The sequence below is a fragment of the Mytilus galloprovincialis genome, chromosome 6 (assembly GCF_965363235.1).
Source record: "Mytilus galloprovincialis chromosome 6, xbMytGall1.hap1.1, whole genome shotgun sequence".
Taxonomy (NCBI): domain Eukaryota; kingdom Metazoa; phylum Mollusca; class Bivalvia; order Mytilida; family Mytilidae; genus Mytilus; species Mytilus galloprovincialis.
This window is the reverse complement of record NC_134843.1, coordinates 31653714-31677089: the sequence shown is the minus strand read 5'-3', so window position 1 is coordinate 31677089 and position 23376 is coordinate 31653714. Positions and strand designations below refer to the sequence as shown.

The following is a 23376-nucleotide window of genomic DNA, read 5'->3' as shown; positions in this document are numbered from 1 at the left end:
AACTCTGTCAAATCTTTGTGATAGTTATGTCAAATCTTCGTGATAGTTATGTCAAATCTTCGTGATAGTTAGAGAGAAACTGTTTTTTGATCAAAAGAGTATCCAGAAAATAATGATAAAATTATATGTTTACTCTTCCCGAATTTTACTGATAAAATGAATTTCGTTTTGCAATTAACTAGTGGATTACAGAGAGGGGTTAGTTTGTAACGCATCAATTTTGTTGTCAACTTCATCGAATTTTATCAAAGTTTGGGCAGAAGCTTTTTCATGATTAATGTCTGAAGCAAAACAAAAATATCAGTATTATATTGACAGAAATTAACAAACAGTCTGTGTTTTTTGTTACATGAATTTTTTTTAAAACCTTTATTGATAATGTTGATTGTCATGAAACTTTGGCAAAAGTAAACATTACAGATCAAGAAAGATTATGGAAAGAAATGTTTGATTTTTTTAAATGCTGTAAAGAACTGGTAACTGCCGGATTCAGCTATTGCAAAACCCTTAACTAACTCTCATATTGCACCTTAACAACGTTTTTAATGATAGGAATGATATTTCTTGCTCAATAATTCTTTAAATTCCTGCGGTGAATGCTATGAAATAGACCCGCTTTGGACCATCAGAACCCCTCACCGAGGTTCGGGCGTACACTCAAGTAAGACCTAGCTACGTCACTGAATCCGAAATATTGAGGCAAAGAATACATGGTATTGAAAATTCTGATTCGAATGAATGTGACAAAGTAGTAACAGTTCGTGAGGCACAAATATGACGTAGTCATATGACCATAGTCTTATCAGTGTGCAGATTGGTTTAGATTACTGCGTGTACAAGTTTTAAATGTCATTAGTTCTGTTTATAATTGTTGGTAAGTACTTCATTACATGTCCGGTTTATGTATACTGTGGTCATGTATTTCACATCCAATTTCTTATAAAGAAATATTTTAAACAAAACACTGTAAGGTCGTCATTTACATAAAGGCACTGGCTACGGTTACATGGAAATGTAACAATAATAAAAATATTATTGTTACATTGGAGACTAAATGCCGGAATACATGGTTGGATAAGGAACCGATTAATTACGAATGTAACAATAATTGTTGAGGCTACGGTTACATTGCGTTATTGTTACATGAAAAACAGCAATGTTCGATGGGACTAGTAATATGTACTAAATAATAAAAGTTGAAGACATTAATTGCAATACTCATATATGAAGACCCTATTTCAATACTGAACGAATAACAATGAGATGAAAAACAACGATCCAGAGTTGTCGACGTATTTTCTAAACATACTCAAACTTAATCAAGAGTTGTCTCCCTTTTTCTGTTGTGAATTATAATTCACAAATACCAAATACTAACTAAAGACTTTCTGTGTATTATACTCATTTGTGTAGAGGTTCCATCCTCTGTAATTCATATACAACTTATACAAAAACAATCCTTTGAATTAAACATACATTTATTACACCAACTTGTATTTACATTTTCATGACTAGAATATACATTTTTTACTTTTTGGCAATACTTTGGCTACAGAGTATTCTATGATATTTTGTTGAGGCGCCAGGGTGACTACTGATTACCTACACACAATGGCTATCAGCTGACCTATGTTGACATAGTGTCATAAAACCCCTGGTAGTTAAACACGGTTACACCACCACCTACCATGGGGAGTGACCGGGGAAAACACTCGTATTACCAATGCTCCAGTTAGCGCCCCACCTGTTGGCAGGTGTAGGCCTCCCCTCTATGAGATGAGGTGGAGGAGGTCCCAGAGTCACCCATCTGTAGACCACACCGTTACCACTAACCACATTTTCCAAACCTGCAAATTTTATAACTTGTCAGGCCCAGAGCAAGGGCCGAGTGAAATAATCCCCCAATCACTACCAGTCTCCCTGGACCTCCCCCCATTCAAAATTGACTCTGCGCCTTAGGATAAAAGAAGATAATTGATTTTTTAAAAATGTCTTGTTTTCGTTCCAATTAATATAATTGTTAATTAATAAAAACTAAAATTAATGCTGGATGCTCAAATCACAATAGTCCATAATATGTTAATAAAGTGCTTAATAACGGAAATGTCCAATTCATAGAAACGCAAGTTTATTCGAAATTATCCTGTATTGGTCTAATACTATGAAGGTCCTGCTTGGATACTGGTAACCATAATATGCCAATCAAATACAGCAAACAGATGCCTGAAAATATAAAACAAAAACAGCAGCAACTATTCTCATAGGGAGGGCGGGCGGGTTTTAAAAGTTTAACTAATTTGTGTAACACCTGCTTTCTAGTCGACAGCAAATTAACAAGTGCCCGATTCGGGAATTCTAAAATTCTAATTCAAGCTGATACGGGAATTCCAAAATTCTGATTCAAGCTGCGAGCGCCCTCTATGGCCATGCCGAATATGGCAATGAGCTACAGGCTGCAACACCCACACACCCACACAAATATTTGATTGAATTAAACCAGATTATTGAAAATATGAAATTTTTATAATCTCTATTAATTGCAATACTCATATATGAAGACCCTATTTCAATACTGAACGAATAACAATGAGATGAAAAACAACGATCCAGAGTTGTCGACGTATTTTCTAAACATACTCAAACTTAATCAAGAGTTGTCTCCCTTTTTCTGTTGTGAATTATAATTCACAAATACCAAATACTAACTAAAGACTTTCTGTGTATTATACTCATTTGTGTAGAGGTTCCATCCTCTGTAATTCATATACAACTTATACAAAAACAATCCTTTGAATTAAACATACATTTATTACACCAACTTGTATTTACATTTTCATGACTAGAATATACATTTTTTACTTTTTGGCAATACTTTGGCTACAGAGTATTCTATGATATTTTGTTGAGGCGCCAGGGTGACTACTGATTACCTACACACAATGGCTATCAGCTGACCTATGTTGACATAGTGTCATAAAACCCCTGGTAGTTAAACACGGTTACACCACCACCTACCATGGGGAGTGACCGGGGAAAACACTCGTATTACCAATGCTCCAGTTAGCGCCCCACCTGTTGGCAGGTGTAGGCCTCCCCTCTATGAGATGAGGTGGAGGAGGTCCCAGAGTCACCCATCTGTAGACCACACCGTTACCACTAACCACATTTTCCAAACCTGCAAATTTTATAACTTGTCAGGCCCAGAGCAAGGGCCGAGTGAAATAATCCCCCAATCACTACCAGTCTCCCTGGACCGCCACATGAGAGCCCAAGTCAGCTTCCAAATCTGACATGGGTTCTCACCTCCACAAAATTTTCTTTATTGACTCTAAGGAAAAGTTGATTATGTTGTGCGTAGGACCGACTCCCCCCTACACAAACCCTTGTATATTATTCAAGAAAACCTGATTTCCAGTTTGTGACAAATAAGTTCCATTTGTTTTGTATAAAGACACTTCACTTGCCCTAATGTTCTCATGTAATATAGCTTTACCCCTCTTTTCCGTAACAAAGATTTTTGGCCACTAAATTACTCTTTTTCTGTTCTGTTCTATTATTGCACCCACATTCAAGGGTGCAACATGCCAGTATCGCACTGTAGCAATAAAGGCCATATTATAATAACCTTTTTAAATAAAGCCTGGTTACGTAGGGTAGACCATTTTTTCCTTTTCAATTAAACCATTTGATGTCAATTCTAAATATGTCAAATCAATAGCTCCACAGAGAATAATAATAAAATGGGGAGATGGTAAAAACAAATATTCTTTTTGCATCCAGTAGGGAGTTCAAATCTTAAAGAGACTATAGAGACAATAACAAGTGGAAACAAGGAGCTATCGTTCATAAACTCGGAACAGTAACTTATCTAGAAGTGACATATTTTTCAGATTCGTAACTTCATACCGCAGGAAAATAAAAACATACCAAACATACTTGAAATTACCATATCTGATATTTACACTGAATTAATAACCTAACCAACATGTAATTCACTTGCGATAGCGAAAAATCTGAAAATAACAATGAATCCGAACAAACTAAAATAACCGAAAATAAAACAATTGAAGATGCTAATGATACTATAGTTATGCACCGCACATAAAGAGTAAGAAAGGCACCAGACTGAGAGAGACTTATTGAAAACATATATGACTGTAAATAATTGTGGTTAATTAAGTTAGTGCAGTGATATAACTGTAGGTTTAGGATTTCATAATTGAACATTAAAACTTGTAGCTATTTAGTTCAATTGAGTGCAAATTGAATTTATTGCTTTCATTCACTGGAGATTAATCTTGTTTATCTTGATCATCTTAATTAAAAGGGGGAGGATTGTTATGTTAACAACAAACAAATGGAAGTGTTTAACGACCTTGTCTGGTTATGTTTACATTATACGTTATCACTAATTTATAGTTGAATCGGCTTATAATTAATACTGAGAGTTAGGAATTTATAATCATCAGATTAGCGGATGTTGTGTATTTGTCCTTTAACCCTGTGATTGCACTGACACGCTGTTTTGTACTATGGGAGATGTGATGTGTAATAGCCAATATTCACCGTGTATATTTCCCCAAGATAAATTTGGATTCTTCTCTATTTTTAGCCTAAATTGCTCGTCATAGGTGGCCCAGTTTTCTGACCTCGTTGCCGCTAGTCTTATATCGCGCATATATTTTAACAATTCCTGTGCCCGTGTGCAGTATTTCTCAATGTAGACACTCATAAAAACCATGAATGCTGAAGTCCATTCATTTATGGACAAATTAACACTCGACGATCTTTTTTCAATGCAAATTTTTCCCCTTTTTAATTTCAAATCGCCCTCGTCCACCTCTTCCATTGCTTTTTGCGTTCTCAAAAGAGAATGCAGCTCAATAAACTTTCCCTCCCAAATTTTTTCCTTAATTTTAAAAGGCACGTGTTCCCCCACTGTGTCATGAATGCTAGATTCTTGTGAAGGAGTGAAATCAATGGAATTATTTGCAATTTCAAAGTTTTTGTGTAACGGGTCGTGCCTTAAAGAGGTGAACGCTCGTGCATCCTCCTCCGACTCATTACCTGATGAAAAATCAGTAGTTTCCACCGGTCCTTCTGCCACCACGTGTCCGACCCCTTGTTTTTTCTTTGCAATTCTTCTCCGGCCAGCTCCGTCCTTCTTTTGGGTTATTTCCTCGTTCTGCATTATCTGTCCACCTGTCCTGTTAGCCGTTCTTCTCTTCTTTCCTATGGCCCTTGATGGCGATCCTACGGCATTTCTCTTGTTTGGCATCTTTTCTTTTTCTTTTAAAAGTTTAACTAATTTGTGTAACACCTGCTTTCTAGTCGACAGCAAATTAACAAGTGCCCGATTCGGGAATTCTAAAATTCTAATTCAAGCTGATACGGGAATTCCAAAATTCTGATTCAAGCTGCGAGCGCCCTCTATGGCCATGCCGAATATGGCAATGAGCTACAGGCTGCAACACCCACACACCCACACAAATATTTGATTGAATTAAACCAGATTATTGAAAATATGAAATTTTTATAATCTCTATTATCTTAATATATTTACAATACATACAAGTATAACATACAATTTTTTGATTTTTTTATAGTACGTCCTCCATGGATTCTGAAATCGGACTCGGACATCTCTTAAACTGAGTTTTACTATGCGTAGTGTTGTGCGTTTGTTTTTTTCTACATTGGCTAGAGGTATAGGGGAGGGTTGAGATCTCATAAACATGTTTAACCCCGCCGCAATTTTGCGCCTTTCTCAAGTCAGGAGCCTTTGCATGGCCTTTGTTAGTCTTTTATGATTTTTTAATGTTAGTTTCTTGTGTATAATTCGGAGTTTAGTACATGACGTCCATTATCACTGAACTAGTATACATATTTGTTTAGGGGTCAGCTGAAGGACGCCTCCGGCGGGTGCGGGAGTTTCTCGCTACATTGAAGACCCATTGGTGACCTTCGGCTGTTGTCTGCTCTATGTTCGGGTTGTTGTCGCTTTGACACATTCCCCATTTCCATTCTCAATTTTATACATGTATACAGAAGTTCACAGTGTTAGTTCACAGTTAGCAAACTTTGCTTTTGATGTATCAATTTTTGGTAAATGCGTTTGTATAGCTGTATGAAATTTGTGTCTTGCTATTGTTTCAGTTTCGTTTCAAACACATCCAATGCAAGTTTTAAATTTTTCACCCCCAAAAAAATGGTAATAGGAATCTCTTCATCTTTTGTTCAAAGTATAATGACAGTAATACGAGTAGGTGTGCAGTTAAATACTTAAAAGTGAACAGTTTTCTCAGCCCGAGTTTTCAACAACAAACCATTGAACTATATTTTTCGCCTTTGGCACTACTAATTTGAAGTAGTATCTTTAAGAACATCAAATTCATTAATACCTAAAACTATTTAAACACCATTTGTTGAATAATAATATTTATTATTTATTATTATAACAAGTATTATTTAGTAGACATGAATGAATTAAGCAACAAAACTATATAGAAGATTTAAGTTTAATAAATCTAGCGTACATTGCTGTTTTTCATGTAACAATGACGCAATGTAACCGTAGCCTCAATAATTATTGTTACATTCGTAATTAATTGGTTCCTTACCCAACTTTGCATTCCGGCAATTAGTCTCCAATGTAACAATAATATTTTTATTATTGTTACATTTCCATGTAACCGTAGCCAGTGCCAAAAATGCCTTACATAAAAGCCAACCAAAACTTTCAGAAGACTCATTCACAGGGGATATTATTACGTGTGGTAGTTTTCGTTAGTTTTCTATGTTTTGTCTTGTATACTCTATAATTTGTCTGTTTGTCTTTTCTTTTTTTTTAGCCATGGCGTTGTCAGTTTATTTTCGATCTTTGAGTTTGAATGTCCCTCTGGTATCTTTCGCCCCTCTTTTACAATACTGCTGACAAGTCATTAAAATTACATTTTTCGGAATTAATAGTGATTCACTGATAAGGTATTTGCATTTATTCTAAAACACGTAGTTTGGATGAGGCGGGTTGTGTTATTCTCGTGACATAATACTTAACCCATAATGGGAGGGATTGTGTTTGATTTTCATTTGACTATGAACGTAAATATATATATACTTCCATGATTTTCCGATGGAGCTGGCATGTCTGTTACTGCTTGACAGTTTGAATATGAAATTTACAGAAAATATAAAGCATGCCGTTACCCAAATCACTGTTCTTCCTGCGACACGTGAATTCAAACATTTATCAAGAACACTACATTGCGAAAACAAAGGAAACGGCCCCCAAAAAATAACATTTTGAGAGCATTAAAACCATTAAGTGCCTCAAACGAACCGCAAAAAAACTGTCTAAGGTAAGAATTACATCAGGTAATTGACACTTATTCTAAGGACGCAACGTTAGATATTGCTACTACCACGAAAAGTAGCGCTAAGTAAATATTTGATAAGGAAATTTTCTTAGAAATGCTGAAATGAATATTTCAAATTATATGAAAATAAAGACTGCTTCTTAAATTTTCACATTATGATAGAGAAAGAATAAAAATATAATATTCATAGGCTTCGGAAGACAAAGATTATCAGAAAAAAACGTTCACTTGGCGTTGTCCCATGTAACAAACTCGAAACATTAAACTCGAACAATTCGCGAAATGTTCACGCAACTCTTCGAAATTGTGCATGAATGTTCTATGACGTGATATATTTCAGTACCGGTTTACATGGCCGTCTCAATGTAAAATTAGCATAGATATTTTGAAAAGAATATGTATAAATGACTGTCCCAGGGGAAATTTAGTATGGAAACTTGAAACATTTCAGTTTAAAAAATAAAATTTTGACATATAATTTATTAAATTGTAAGCACGATCGTTTTGTACTAAGTGTTACCTCCAAAAGTTCAAATTAATGAATGAATTGAGCTACATATTCAATTCAATACAATAGGTTTGCAATGTCTTGCGGTAATGTCCGAGTTAAACTTTCTTGCCTTCACAAAACTTTTACTGCCAAAAAACAGAGATATTATTTTTCGGCTTTGATTACCTATACCAATAAAAAGTACTTTAAAAGTTGAAATTTCTACACCAAATTGTATTATGATTACAGGGTTACCTATAAAAATTAAACGAAATGATGCACATATTACAAAAATACACATCTATAAGACGATCAAAAAGTTAAGAAAACTTCAGTGTCATAATTATAAGCCATTTAATTGTCTCTTGTTCCACTGCTTGAATAAAATCATATTCAGGTTGTTTAAATAATACAGCAATATTCCCCCGAAAAACATATTATTACTAGAAGTATAATGTAATATCCTATGTTAATTATAAAATCATATTGGAATGGAATATCTCGGCATTTCTACTTTGAATTTACCCAACAAGAAAAGCAGAAAAACTTGATAGTGCGCGTTTCTAATTTAACGTTATTTTTCTGTTACACTAATTATATATAAATGGTAGCAATATCTGACGTTGCGTCTTGCTCACCTGACCCGAAGGGCCAAGTGAGCTTTTCTCATCACTTTGCGTCCGTCGTCCGTTGTCCGGTGTCGTCTGTTTACTTTTACAAAAATCTTCTCCTCTTAAACTACTGAGCCAAATTAAACCAAACTAGGCCACAATCATTATTGGGGTTTTAAAAATGTGTCCGATGAGCCGGCCAACCAACCAAGATGGCCGCCATGGCTTAAAATAGAACATACGGGTAAAATGCAGTTTTGGCTTATAACTCAAAAAACAAAGCATTTAGAGCAAATCTGAGATGGGGTAAAATTGTTTATCAGGTCAAAATCTATCTGCCCTGAAATTTTCAGATGAATCGGACAACCCTGAATTGGTAATTTTAAGGAAATTTTGCCGTTTTTTGTTATTATCTTGAATATTTTTATAGATAGAGATAAACTGTAAACAGCAATAATGTACACCAAAGTAAGACCTAAAATTAAGTCAACATGACCGAAATGGTCAGTTGTCCCCCTTTAGGAGTTATTGCCCTTTATATTCAATTTTTAACCATTTTTCGTAAATCTTAGAAATCTTTTACAAAAATCTTCTCCTCTGAAACTACTGGGCCAAATTAATCCAAACTTGGTCACAATCATTATTGGGGTATCTAGTTTAAAAAGTGTGTCTGGTGACCCGGCCAACCAACCAAGATGGCAACCATGGCTAAAAAAGAACATCGGGGTAAAATGCAGTTTTTGGCTTAACTAAAAAATCAAAGCATTTAGAGCAGATCTGACAGGGTAAAATTGTTTATCAGGTCAAATTCTATCTGCCCTGAAATTTTTAGATGAATCGGACAACCCGTTGTTGGGTTGCTGCCCCTGAATTGGTAATTTTAAGGAAAGGAGTAGGTTCAGTAAGACCCCTTTTTGGCCCCACAATTAAGCAGTTTTGCAAATGTTATGATATTGTAATTATTATGTTTATTTATGTTGGCCTAATTTGTGTTGTATGGCCTGATAGTTGTTTACCAAATAATCTTATAACTGTGCAGTTTAGGAATCACTGGAACAATCACAGAATGATTGGACTTTTCTAGAATGATCCTTATAAAAAATACGTAATTTAAACTTCTACGTTATTCCAGAAACTTCCGTTGTAACTTTCCAGGATTTTCCACAATGTTCCATTATAGAGTGTTCTAGAATTTTCCATGACAACACTATATATACAGACACTAAAGTTAAACTCTCATAATTAAACTTGGACATAGACATTGATAGACATTAGTATTCACAGCATTTGGATTGACACTTTTATTCTACAAACAACATCATACTGGATTGTGACATTAGTAGTGAACGTAATATTCAAATTGGATTCCGAAAGATTTCCGGATACAGATAAAGATAACAGATTGGACTCATATTTTGACAGTTAAGTTAACAGTAATATTTGTGTAATACCTTTTGTAAACTTTTGTATATTAAATATTGTTAAATTTTACTATTGATTTGTGTCTTTTGTTGGCTACAATTTAAAGGCGATTTCTAGCCGTAACAGAAATTGGGGGCTCGTCCGGGATAACGAAAATATCTTTTTCAAAATTTATTCAATATTTTTATTATAACTAGCCAACAAAATTCTACAAAATGGCATTTGATGCTGGTAAATTTTTGAAAACGCCAGACCTGGAGAGTTTTGATAATTTAAAGAAAGAGGAATTAGTGTTGCTTGCTAAAGAACTGAAATTAGTTTTTAAAGTATCTATGAGAAAACAAATTATAAAAAATTTGGTTATAGACAAATTAGTTGACGCAGAAATTTTAGGTGAAGAGGCTCTTGAACTTAAGGTCGAAAATATTGACGCCTTTAAATTAAAACAGCTTGAATTAGAACATGAACTCAAACTAAAAGAATTGGAAATGAAGGAGATGGAGAAAAGAAAAGAAGATGAATTTAAATTAAAACAAGCAGAACTGGAAATGAAGGAGAGGGAGAAAATAAAAGAAGATGAATTAAAATTAAAAGAACTTGAAATGAGAGAAAGGCTAGAGATGGAAAAACTGAAAATTGAAATGGTCAAAGAAGAAAGCAACACTAAAGTCCAGTCGAAATCAGATTATTTTGATGCAGCAAAAAATATACGTTTGGTTCCGAAATTTTGTGAAAAAACAGTTGATAAATATTTTCCACAGTTTGAGAAAATTGCTAATAATTTGAAATGGCCAATGCCGTATTGGACTACGATGCTGCAAAGTGTTTTTGAGGGTAAGGCAGCTGAAATATACTCCGCACTTCCATCAGAAAAAAGTTCTGATTATGACACTGTGAAACAGGAAATTTTGAAAGCCTATGAGCTAGTACCAGAAGCATATAGACAGAAATTTAGATCTTATAAAAAGTTTGATTCGCAAACCTATGTGGAATTTGCTCGGGAAAAAGAAGATCTATTTGATAAATGGCTTACTTCAAAGAAAACAAAAAACAATTTTGATCAACTAAGACAATTGATGTTATTAGAAGAGTTTAAACAATGTGTTCATTCAGAATTAAAAACACATTTAGACGACAAAACTGTTGAGTCAATACATGATGCGGCTGTAATTTCAGATAATTATACTCTTTCACATAAAAGAAGTTTCAAGAGTCAAAATGTTAATACTTCCAGTGGAAATTACAAAAATCAAAGCACTGAGCGTACTGATAGTAAGCCTGTTCCACAGAATAAGAGTCAGTCCAGTTATAATATGTCTAGTCCAAAATTTGATACTTTTGAGAAGAAGTCACTGACTTGTGCTTATTGTAAGAAGATTGGTCACCTGATGGCTGATTGTTTTAGACTCCAGAAGAAGAATGAACGAGATAATAAGCCGAAGACCAGTGCTTGTACGACACCTTATATTTCCAGTACATTGGAATGTCCTGCGAGTCAGGCTTTTAAGTCCAGTTTTTGTGATTACATGGAGGAATACAAACCCTTTATGTCTGATGGGTTTGTTTCTATTGTTGATGATACCACTCTTCAGCCTATTAAGATTTTACGGGACACTGGAGCTTCTCAGTCTTTATTGTTAGAAGGTGTGTTGCCTTTGTCCGAGAAGACTTCTGTTGGTGCCTCCGTTTTGTTACAAGGTGTAGAGTTAGGTTGTATAGATGTTCCTCTCCATCGTATTTATCTGAAGTCAGATTTGATAACTGGACCAGTTATTGTAGGTGTTCGTCCTAATCTCCCTGTAGAGGGTGTTACCTTATTGCTAGGAAATGATCTAGCTAGGAACAAAGTGGTTGCTGAACCAATTGTTACCAGTGAACCGGTGGTGGATGTTAAATCACCTGAAGATGATGCTGAATTGTATCCAGCTTGTGTTGTTACTAGGGCGATGGCTAGAAAACAACAAGATGAGAATTTGCAAGAAGACCAGTTTGATTACATGGACCTTTCTGACACTTTTATAGCTGATATTGAAGATCCTGGTAACTCAGAAAAGGCTATTATAAAACCACCTAGTGTTAACAAAAATGTTATTATGCCATGGCCAGATGTGAACAGCCATTCATTAGACCGAAATAATTTACTCGAAGAACAACATAAAGACCCTGAGATTCTTCAGCTCAGCCAGAGGGCTCAACCACAGGAGGAAGCAGACAAAGTGGCCGAATGCTATTACCATCAGGACAGTATTTTAATGAGGAAGTGGAGGCCTCCTGATGCTACCCCAGAGGAGGAATGGAGAGTGCTATACCAAGTGGTGGTGCCTAAAGTTTATAGACAAGAAATTATTGGTCTTGCCCATGACACCCCCTTGGCTGGACACTTAGGTATAAGGAAGACTTGCCTTAAGATCTTGCAGCATTTTTACTGGCCTAAACTTAGAAATGATGTTGCAGAATACTGCAAATCATGTCATATATGCCAGGTTGTTGGTAAACCTAACCAGAAAATACCACCAGCACCACTTCTGCCTATTCCAGCCTTTGACGAACCTTTCAGCAGAGTTCTAATTGACTGTGTTGGACCTTTACCAAAGACCAAGACTGGAAATGCATATTTATTGACAATCATGTGTACATCTACCCGCTTTCCTGAAGCTATTCCGCTCAGAAATATCAAGACACCTACTATCGTCAAAGCTTTGATCAAATTTTTCACATTAGTAGGACTTCCTAAGTCTATACAGTCCGACCAGGGATCAAATTTCATGTCAGGTTTATTTCAGCAAGTCGTATACCAGTTAGGGATTGCTCAGTACAGATCAAGTGCTTATCATCCAGAATCTCAAGGTGCCTTAGAACGTTTTCATCAAACATTGAAGAACATGATTAGAACTTTTTGTCTTCAATTTGACAGAGACTGGGATGATGGAGTTCACTTTCTACTTTTTGCAGTTCGAGAGGCTGTTCAAGAATCCCTTGGATTTAGTCCCTTTGAATTGGTATTTGGCCATACTGTAAGGGGACCGTTAAAATTGATTAAGGAAAAGTGGCTTACTGAACATACTGACTTGAATCTTTTAGACTATGTATCTAGATTTAAAGAAAAATTGTACACTGCTTGTCAAATTGCTCAGAAAAACTTAAAAAATGTACAGAACAAGATGAAAATATGGTATGATAAAGATGCCAGGGACAGAGTTTTTGAGCCTGGTGATAGGGTACTTGTATTTTTGCCAGTCCCTGGACATCCTTTACAGGCTAAATATTGTGGTCCTTATACAATAGAGAGTAAAATCAATGATTTGAATTATATTGTAAAAACTCCAGGTCGGCGTAAACAAAATAGAGTGTGTCATATTAATATTTTTAAACCATATTTTGAGCGTACTAATGTACTATGTGATAGTAAACCAGTTGCCACTTTAGGCATGGTTAACTTTGAGAACAATCATGACAAACCAGATGTAATTGAACCAACTTTTAGTTGTAAAACTATGGAAGAGACAGTTAGATTGAAAAATTCAGAAATTTTGTCAAATTTAGATTCAAAACTTGCACATCTGTCTTTTGATCGTAGAGAAGAAATAAAAACTTTGGTATTTTCTTTTAAAAATCTTTTTCCAGATGTGCCAAACAAAACCACTGCTGTTTGTCATGATGTTGATGTCGGAGATGCTTCTCCAATTAAGCAACATCCTTACAGGCTCAATCCACTCAAACTTGAAGTTATGAGAAAAGAAATTAAATATATGCTTGACAATGATATTATTGAGCTGAGTAACAGTGAATGGAGCTCTCCTTGTCTCCTTGTGCCAAAACCAGATAAAACTTTTCGTTTCGTGACTGATTTCAGAAAAGTAAATACAGTCTCAAAATCGGATTCCTATCCGATTCCAAGGATAGACGATTGTATTGACAATATTGGTCAAGCAAAATTTGTGAGCAAATTTGATTTATTGAAAGGTTATTGGCAAGTTCCATTGACACAGAGAGCTCGTGAAATATCAGCTTTTGTTACACCAGATGGCTTATTTCAATATACTGTAATGCCATTTGGCATGAAAAGTGCTCCAGCTACATTTCAAAGAATGATCAATAATGTTATAAAAGATTTAGACTGTTGTTATGCTTATATTGATGATCTTATTGTATGTAGTGATAGCTGGGAACAGCATTTAAAACATTTGTATGATACTTTTGATAGATTGTCAAAATCAAATTTGACTGTTAATCTTGGTAAAAGTGAATTTTGTCAGGCCACTGTTGATTATTTAGGGCATACAGTTGGCCAAGGTCAAGTAAAACCTATTATGGGTAAAGTGGAAGCTATTTCCAAATTTCCACCTCCTACAAATAGAAAACAACTTATGAGATATTTAGGCATGATTGGATTTTACAGGAAATTCTGTTCAAATTTTGCTACTGTTGTTCAACCATTGACTCATCTTTTACGAAAAGATTCTAAATTTATCTGGAGTGAAAATTGTCAAAACGCTTTTGAAAATAGCAAATCACTTTTAATTAATAGTCCAGTTCTGATTACTCCAGACTTTGAAAAACAATTTAAACTTGCCGTTGATGCAAGCGATGTAGGAATAGGAGCTGTTTTATATCAAGAGACAGATGATAATGTTGAAAAACCTATATCATATTTTTCTAAGAAATTAGATAAACATCAGAAAAATTATTCAACTATTGAAAAAGAGTGTTTTGCAATGTTGTCAGCACTTCAACATTTTGATGTATATTTGAATCCCACTGTAAATCCTATTCTTGTTCATACTGATCATAATCCTCTCACCTTCATGCATAAAATGAGAAACAAGAATCAGAGGTTGACTAGGTGGAGTTTATTGTTACAGGAATATGATGTAATTGTAAAACATATTAAGGGTAAAGATAATGTAATAGCTGATGCTTTATCTAGAGCTTATTAAATCACTTTGTATATATTATGTATTTTTGTTCATATTATTCATGATAAGTTTTTGTTACACTAAAACTTCTTTTAAGGGGGGAGGTGTTATGATATTGTAATTATTATGTTTATTTATGTTGGCCTAATTTGTGTTGTATGGCCTGATAGTTGTTTACCAAATAATCTTATAACTGTGCAGTTTAGGAATCACTGGAACAATCACAGAATGATTGGACTTTTCTAGAATGATCCTTATAAAAAATACGTAATTTAAACTTCTACGTTATTCCAGAAACTTCCGTTGTAACTTTCCAGGATTTTCCACAATGTTCCATTATAGAGTGTTCTAGAATTTTCCATGACAACACTATATATACAGACACTAAAGTTAAACTCTCATAATTAAACTTGGACATAGACATTGATAGACATTAGTATTCACAGCATTTGGATTGACACTTTTATTCTACAAACAACATCATACTGGATTGTGACATTAGTAGTGAACGTAATATTCAAATTGGATTCCGAAAGATTTCCGGATACAGATAAAGATAACAGATTGGACTCATATTTTGACAGTTAAGTTAACAGTAATATTTGTGTAATACCTTTTGTAAACTTTTGTATATTAAATATTGTTAAATTTTACTATTGATTTGTGTCTTTTGTTGGCTACAATTTAAAGGCGATTTCTAGCCGTAACACAAAATTGTGAAAATATAATTTTTTAGCTATTTTTTGGAAAGTAGAATGCTTCTGCTACATAAATATGTGCTGTTTTTGACAATACAATGCACATATATCGTGTACTAGCATCATAAAGTCATGCTAAATTACTGAAATCTTCACAATTATAGCATTTTAGTTAAATTTTAGACGGTTTCCGTCTTAAATGAAAGTGGCCGCATTCGTGTTCATTCATAATATTGAAATGTAAGTTGTATTTGATGATTAAACATAACATATATAAAGGTTTAGGATGAACACGGATGCGGCCACTTTCATTTTTGACGAAAACCATCTGAAAAGTGACGTTTTTTGGCATATTTGATAGATTTTTCATATTTAAGCTTCAATCGGAGTGTTTTTAATGACTGAATCAGTTAACATCTTTAGCATAAACTAATCGAATCAATTAAAATAGACACTTAAGTGTTTAAAAAGTGTCCTAAATATCTCGTTAGATGAAACTGAAATTTGGGACCAAAATCGGCCCTTACCGGACCTACTCCTTTTGTCGTTTTTTGTTATTATCTTGAATATTTTTATAGATAAAGATAAACTGTAAACAGCAATAATGTATAGCAAAGTAAGACCTAAAATTAAGTCAACATGACCAAAATGGTCAATTGACCCCCTAAGGAGTTATTGTCCTTTATAATAAATGTTTAACAATTTTCATAAAATTTGTAAATTTTTACTAACATTTGCCACTGAAACTTCTGGGTCAAGTTCATTATAGATAGAGATAATTGTAAGCAGCAAGAATGTTCAGTAAAGTTAGATGTACAAACACATCACCATCACCAAAACACAAATTTGTCATGAATCCATCTGCTTCCTAATAATTTAATATTCACATAGACCAAGGTGAGCGACACAGGCTCTTTAGAGCCTCAGGTTTTTTTTAGTACAAACAATATATACAATATTTACAGACAAAGTGTACTCATTTAACAGGACATAAGCACTGCGGACAACTTTGCGTATAGAATTATATTGATTATTTTTATTATCAGAAAATATGTGGTATCCGCCAATAAGTTATACTCAATAAACAAAATACCTTAGTGCTGTAATCAGTTTTTATCATTGGGGGTATGTGGAGTGCCCGAAAGGAATACTACACATACGAATGAACAATGATGTGTCTGTTTATAGCAAAAAAACCTACAATACCGAAAACTAAAAAAATGATACACACTTTAACATTTCCTTGTTAATGAACTGCTAAATCTGGTTCATAAAAAAAAACATTAAAAAAAATTATCACTGAATTCAGATTGTCTGTATATTTTTTTCATTTCAGGGTGTGTATGTGGAGCTACTTCACAATCGTGTCATCAAGGATGGACATATTATCAAAAGTCTTGTTACTATTTTAGTGACCTTTCGTTAGACTGGATAAACGCAGGCGTATGTTGTTTTAAATATCCATTGTTGAAAAGAATTGAGTGAGGTTAAATTCAGAAAAACGTACGGACTTACTAAATTCATAAAGTGCTATTTTTACAAACATCATATATATATAAGCATTTTTATATGTCTTATGTTAGATATGTGTCGAAAGGTTGCTATTTTATAAACATAGAATATTGTTACAAAGCTTCATTCTTATATTATAGATATAAATAAGAAGATGTGGCATGAGTACCAATGAGACAACTCTCCTTATAAGTCACAGTGTATGTAAAGTTAACAGTAATAGGTCAAAGTACGGCCCTAAATATGAAGCCTTGGCTCACACAGAACCCAAAATGACTAGTGTAAAACAATTCAAACAGGAAAACCAACAAGCTATAAAGGGCTCCCAAAATGACTTGTGTAAAAAAAATTTAAACAGGAAAACCAACGGTCTAATCTATTTAAGGAGTCCTATGAACCATACCAACAAACGAAAAACACTGAACAACAGGCTTCTGACTTAAGACATGTGCATACAGTTGCAGAAGGGGGTCTTAATTTTAAACAGGTACCAACCTTCACCTTAACCTGAACTAGAAGTGTAACATGACAGACTATGAAATATCAATTGGAATTGCTTAACTCGATAAAAAAAAACCATTTAAACAAAATATATACACATAAACTGAACGATTTGTTTGATATTTTAAGTCTAGAATAACACTACTACCAAGAAATAACAATATTAAAGTCATACACCGAATCATTACAAATGTAACAAACTCTTAATATTATGACAAGTGTGATAATGTATTTTTCAACACGAAAATTTTAGACAGTTTTCTGTAATGATTCACCATCGTATCATTTATAATTCAAATATTTATAGAAAAGTATTTTAATCTTATTTTCAGGCATTTTGTCAGGTTCACCATTCCGAACTTGTTGCAATAGAAACCCAAGCCGAGAACGCATTTATAGAGAGCGAGGTGAAAAACAGAACAGGTATACAGTGTTTGGATTATACACAGAACTATATTGATTTAATTAATTGCACCAACTTGACAGTGCTTCGTGAATTAACATCACAGCTCTTTACGATAGCAGATGAACACTTCATAATTTGTACCGATGGCCTACTATCATGATTTTTATCCGACCCCATATACGGACGCGTTGACACATAATGCATATCACTCAATAATAGCCAGTTACACGTTAATATGGCCTTCATTTCCCCCAGAATCATTTCGGCAGCAGCCACGAAGTAGCAATTAAATAGTATTTATAACCAATGAAATACCGTTAATAGATTTGCCACATTCCAGACGTCCAGCCTCTTACTAATCAGACCGTATCACCATGATACGGTAATGAGTTTTCATTGAAGAAATGAATTTATAAGAAGCGATAAGGAATATTAGTTTGCACTTGATAATGTCTACGTATTCATCAGGTAAATAAATCGGTTAAAAACCCAAAACGAATATTGCTAAATGGAAATCTAAGCGATGGCATTACACCGGAAAGCCCTCACGGTCATTCGCTGTAAAAAATAAGATACATGTGCTATGATCTATGATCACTATATTACATTCTCGCAATGTTTGCATGACATAATTGAAAACTGATATATTTTCACAAACAAGACATTGATATTTTGTTTGATTGACCACCCTTACCGAAAAATAAGCCCTGCGACAAACATTTACAGCCAGTTTGCAGCAAACATTGCCGCAAGTTTGCAGTAAACATTTGCTGCAAACTTACTGCAACCATTTTACCATGCAAATGAAGGTTGCGGCAAGCTTGCTGCAAACATAATTATGCAAATTAGATTTGCAGCAAGCTTGCCGAAATTGTTTGCTGCAAGCTTGCGGCACTGTTTGTTGCAAACTTGCAGGAACTACACATATACCAATGTCATGTGTGTAGACACATTCAATTTATCTCTTCCAAATTACACAGCAAAATTTTGAAAAAGAATTCCTGCCTGTATACAAACAGTCATTGAAAGAATACTTGCAAACTTATGAGATTTAAGGAAATACATACATGTATTTGAGTTTTGAAAAAGGGGCAGGGGTCATTCTCAAATGACATGATACATATCAAATGTGTATCGAGTATATAAAGCTAGGTAATAATTGCATTATAGAATTGAACTTTAACTTTAATAAACATGGTACAGTACAAATTTAATCAGTTACAAAATTCAAACTTATAATAGGTCAAGTTTTTCAAACACATAGTTGCTTACTTATAACTGAGACTACTATAACAATAGTAGTCTCAGCTTATAATTATGTATGATGGTGTCATTAATTATTTTATTAAAACATGCAGTTCTATGAATTAGTTGTACTTTCGCCATATGGCTTGTTCACTTTTGTTATAATGATACCCATGACTTTATAAAGTGTCATTTATTTGAAACAATACAGCATTTTCCTATACCAATGGCACTAATTGCCTGAATATTTTTACTATTCGAACTATGATTACATTATTTTTTAATTATTCAATAAGAGATATTTTTCAAAGTAATTTTGCCAATAACGATGCTTTATTTGACCTGAAACCAGGTGGTTATTGGCTTGGAGGAAACGATTCTGTGACAGAAGGGGTCTGGGAATGGACATCTACTGACGAAGTTTTTGATTATACCAACTTTGCCCCTGGCGAACCAAATGATGTTAATGGAGGGGAAGACTGCTTGATGACGAGTAGTCCTCTCAATGGTCAATGGAATGATGGAATTTGCTCTGCCAGTTTACTATTCATCTGCGAAAGAATGTAGGTTAATAAACATCTGCACATGGTATATTTATAACTTATAGACCATAGATGCAAATAAGAAAGTGTGTTCTCTAAATTAGAGATATTGCTTATATATACATGTAATATGTCTAAACTCAAGAAAGAAAGAACCCATAAGAAACGGCTCAAAACGCCCGCCAGTCATAGACATTTCTATGGAAGCCGGATGCGATTAATTTCGTGTTTTCGCGATTTTGAATTGTATTATAATTTAAGTAAATTGGAGAAAACTTGAAAACAAAATCGCAAAAAACGCGAAATCGAAAATGATGTTTTCACTCTCTCGATATCGCCGTTTATCTTTTAAACATAAAACGCGAAATTGATTGGCCGTGGATTTGGCCGCATCCGCGTCCACCATACATATAAATGAAACTCCCGATCAATTTCAATCGTAACATATCAAAACCCGAATAACAATCAAGTCGTTACATTCGGGAGTAATTTCGCTTACTACATTCTCTACATTAACTCTGTAGGAAACTGACAATCACAGGACGCTGAATTATTCGAGTTCATATAATAGGTAAAAAGAGACGGTGATGAAATGCATTTAAGGTAAAGAGTGTTCCATAAATGGTTCATTAGTATATGTACAAAACAATGATACCAGTCATGAGGTCCCCTAACCTAAAAGGCCATGTGGATTTTTTCCATTAATTGGTATGCGTTATCGTTGACCGTCCGTCCAACGTAGTAAACTTTTTAAAAATCTTCTCCGTGCTCTGGACCTTCTGAGCCAAATGCTTATAAACGTTACCTGAATGTAGTAGTGTAGTTTTATAATTGTATCCCGAGATAAGATCCCTCACCATTTGTGTCGCTGTTGTTGGAATAGAACATAGGGTTAAACTGCAGTTTGTATGCCCCATGTAGTGGAATTATGTTTTCGTTCGTTCGTTTGAACGTCCGTTCACCGTCTGTTCGTCCGTCTATCCTGCTTTTGGTTAACATTTTGGTCAAGGTAGTTTTTGATTAAGTTGAAGTCCAATCAACTTAAAACTTGGTGCATATGTTCCCTATGATATGATCTTTCTAATTGTAATACCAAATTAGAGTTTTGGTTCCAATTTCAGGGTCCACTAAACATAGAAAATGATAGTACGAGTTGGGACATTCATGTACTATGGAAACATTCTTGTACTTATATTTTATATCTCGTTTCATAAGTTGTTAGAGCAAAACTGGCTTCAGTAAAATTTATCAGCATATCAAGCTTTATGTATATCTTGAAACTTAAAGGTGGTTTTATCCATTAATTGTTTTCAATTTTAGCAGAACTAAGAACTACTAAAAAGTTGGCCGAAATTGTCAACTAACTACTTTTCGCATTTAAAGTCCCTGGATGGTCATTTTAATCTGGTTTTTTTTTTTAATCAACGATAGATAGAGATCAACAATACATAACATAAATGTTCAGCAAATTAATATCTACAAATAATTACATTAGATGTATACATTTTTCATTATAATACGTTATTCTGATTGGCTAACTGCACATCACGTGCTATTCCTGAAACAATTGCATCAAATTTATCATTCATGATGACACGAGGTCCCACAATAAAGTGCACAGGTGAATTAAATAAAAACTTGATAAAAATCGTGTTTTCATGATCCTAGCTAAAAATGTAATTATAAGTATTGAATGCTTCTTTTTGTAACTTTATAGGGCGCTTCATACAAAATGTACTTCGGTCAACGCTTTTACACACCAATAAATTTACAAAAAGCAGCATTCAATTCTTAAATAAAATTTTGTTCATAAAATTTGTCATATTTTTGCGTATAATGTATCGTATGTGCAAAAACTATAGATTAAAAACATCAAGAAATTAAATATTGAGATTTTCTCTATCTGATGCATGTTTATCATTTTCTAAACAATTCAGAAACTAAATAATTTCTTGATCTGATAGCTCATGCCAGCGTTTTGTCTGAAAACTAGTCTTTTACTTACATGTTTAGTTGTATAAGTGCACATTCTGTTATGTATTGTTTGATGTGCTTTTGACCTTCTGCTGTTGTCTGCTTTATGGTCGGGTTGTTGTCTCTTTGGCACATTCCCCATTTCCATTCTCAATTTTATTATTTTGTTTTGTAGGTTTTTCAATGCTGCCCAGATGATATGTTTGCAATTGTCTTTTAAGTACCAACTATTTTTGTTTTTAAATTAAAATGTGTATTATATTCTATATTTCAGGAAAGAAGGACCAGTCATTGGATAGATTGTTATGACTTTTTATTACTGAAACTTTTCAAGAAATTTTAGTTTCAAATACTAATAAATATCTAATGAATAATAATAATGATAAATCTAATGATAATTCAAACCTTATTGAATATGCAAATTTTACTAATTTGTTTAGTTCTATGGATTTTCTGCAATAATCTTCACAAGAAATTGTCAAAACAAGACAAAAAAATAGGGTAAAAAAATTCCGAAAAGATGTAGAGAGAACAAATAAAGAGCAGATAAAGTAATGTATGAAAGGACAATTTTTATCAGGTATCGCGACTTGAAACAAAAATTAGGGAACGCCAAAAGGTTGACATAGTTTGTGCGAATACAATTTAGAGGGTCATCTTGATTATTATATACGGTCTTCACGATTTCTTAGTATTTATGTCCGAATTAGATCCGTATGTTTACGGACTTATTATAAATTAATGCTGCATATCGATCGGTTCCGTTTGTATTTTATCTTGAACTTGTAACTTCGTAAATATAACAGAGTGGATTCATATGTTTCTTTGATATACTTATATACAACCAGCACTAACATACATTAATAAGTTTGTCCGTTTGGATTCGGTTCTTTATAGATACGCTTTTAACTAATTTTATAAATCTTATATAAAACTCATATAGCCTGCTATACATGTGATGAAAATATTATTGTTATGTAATTTCGATTCAGTACTATTTACCCGAACGTTTTCTGGCCTACTTTTAACCAGTTATAATCACATCCTTGAATTGAACGTATACAAATCTATGAAGTGTTTAGTTTGAAGGGTGATATTTCATGTCATCAGATGTCAGATTATATAATACTTATATAATAGATAACGTGACAATAAATTAAACACATTCAACCGTGTTTTTTTAAGGTTATGTGCATAGTATGATTGCCTACGAGACAACAATCCACCAAAGTCCAAAGGACAAGAACGTCAACAACAAAGGCCAATTTAAATAGCACCCTTTACAATATGAAATGATATTCATGAGACGAGTTATGTAATAAGTAGTATACATTACACAATTCAAAGGAAAAATATTTGCGTTTGTAATATTTAAACAATGATAGTATTTCTATTGTTTATTGCTGGGACTATTATACTAGATGGTATAATATTCCCAGTTCACTATTACAAACAAACATTTGACAAAGCTCGAGAATGTTCATCATTCGTAAATATAACTCAACATGCAGACTTCTTATACGTTCATGTATTTCACATCTATTTTATATGGAAATATTCTTTATAAAGCACAAAAATGTCAGTATTCACCTCAGAAGCTAACAAACCCTTTAAAAATACTTATTAAGAAGGGATATAGTTACGATACTGTTGTCAGGTCATTAAAGATTGCATATTTTGGCG

At 33.8% G+C, this 23376-nt stretch overlaps 1 protein-coding gene across 2 annotated transcripts; it reads left to right on the top strand.

The window, feature by feature from the left end:
* Positions 1 to 756: 756 nt before the first annotated feature.
* LOC143079372 (hepatic lectin-like) lies at positions 757 to 22067 on the top strand. 2 transcript variants are annotated; one of them, XM_076254652.1, is made up of 5 exons: positions 757 to 874; positions 16850 to 16956; positions 17859 to 17949; positions 19530 to 19740; positions 21968 to 22067. In XM_076254652.1, the coding sequence occupies exons 1-5, from the start codon at positions 847 to 849 to the stop codon at positions 21990 to 21992; spliced, it is 462 nt and encodes a 153-aa protein (XP_076110767.1). In that variant the 5' UTR covers positions 757 to 846; the 3' UTR covers positions 21993 to 22067. The 2 variants fall into 2 exon arrangements, with proteins under 2 accessions (XP_076110767.1, XP_076110768.1); XM_076254653.1 differs by lacking the exon at positions 21968 to 22067 and adding an exon at positions 20244 to 20283.
* Positions 22068 to 23376: the final 1309 nt, after the last annotated feature.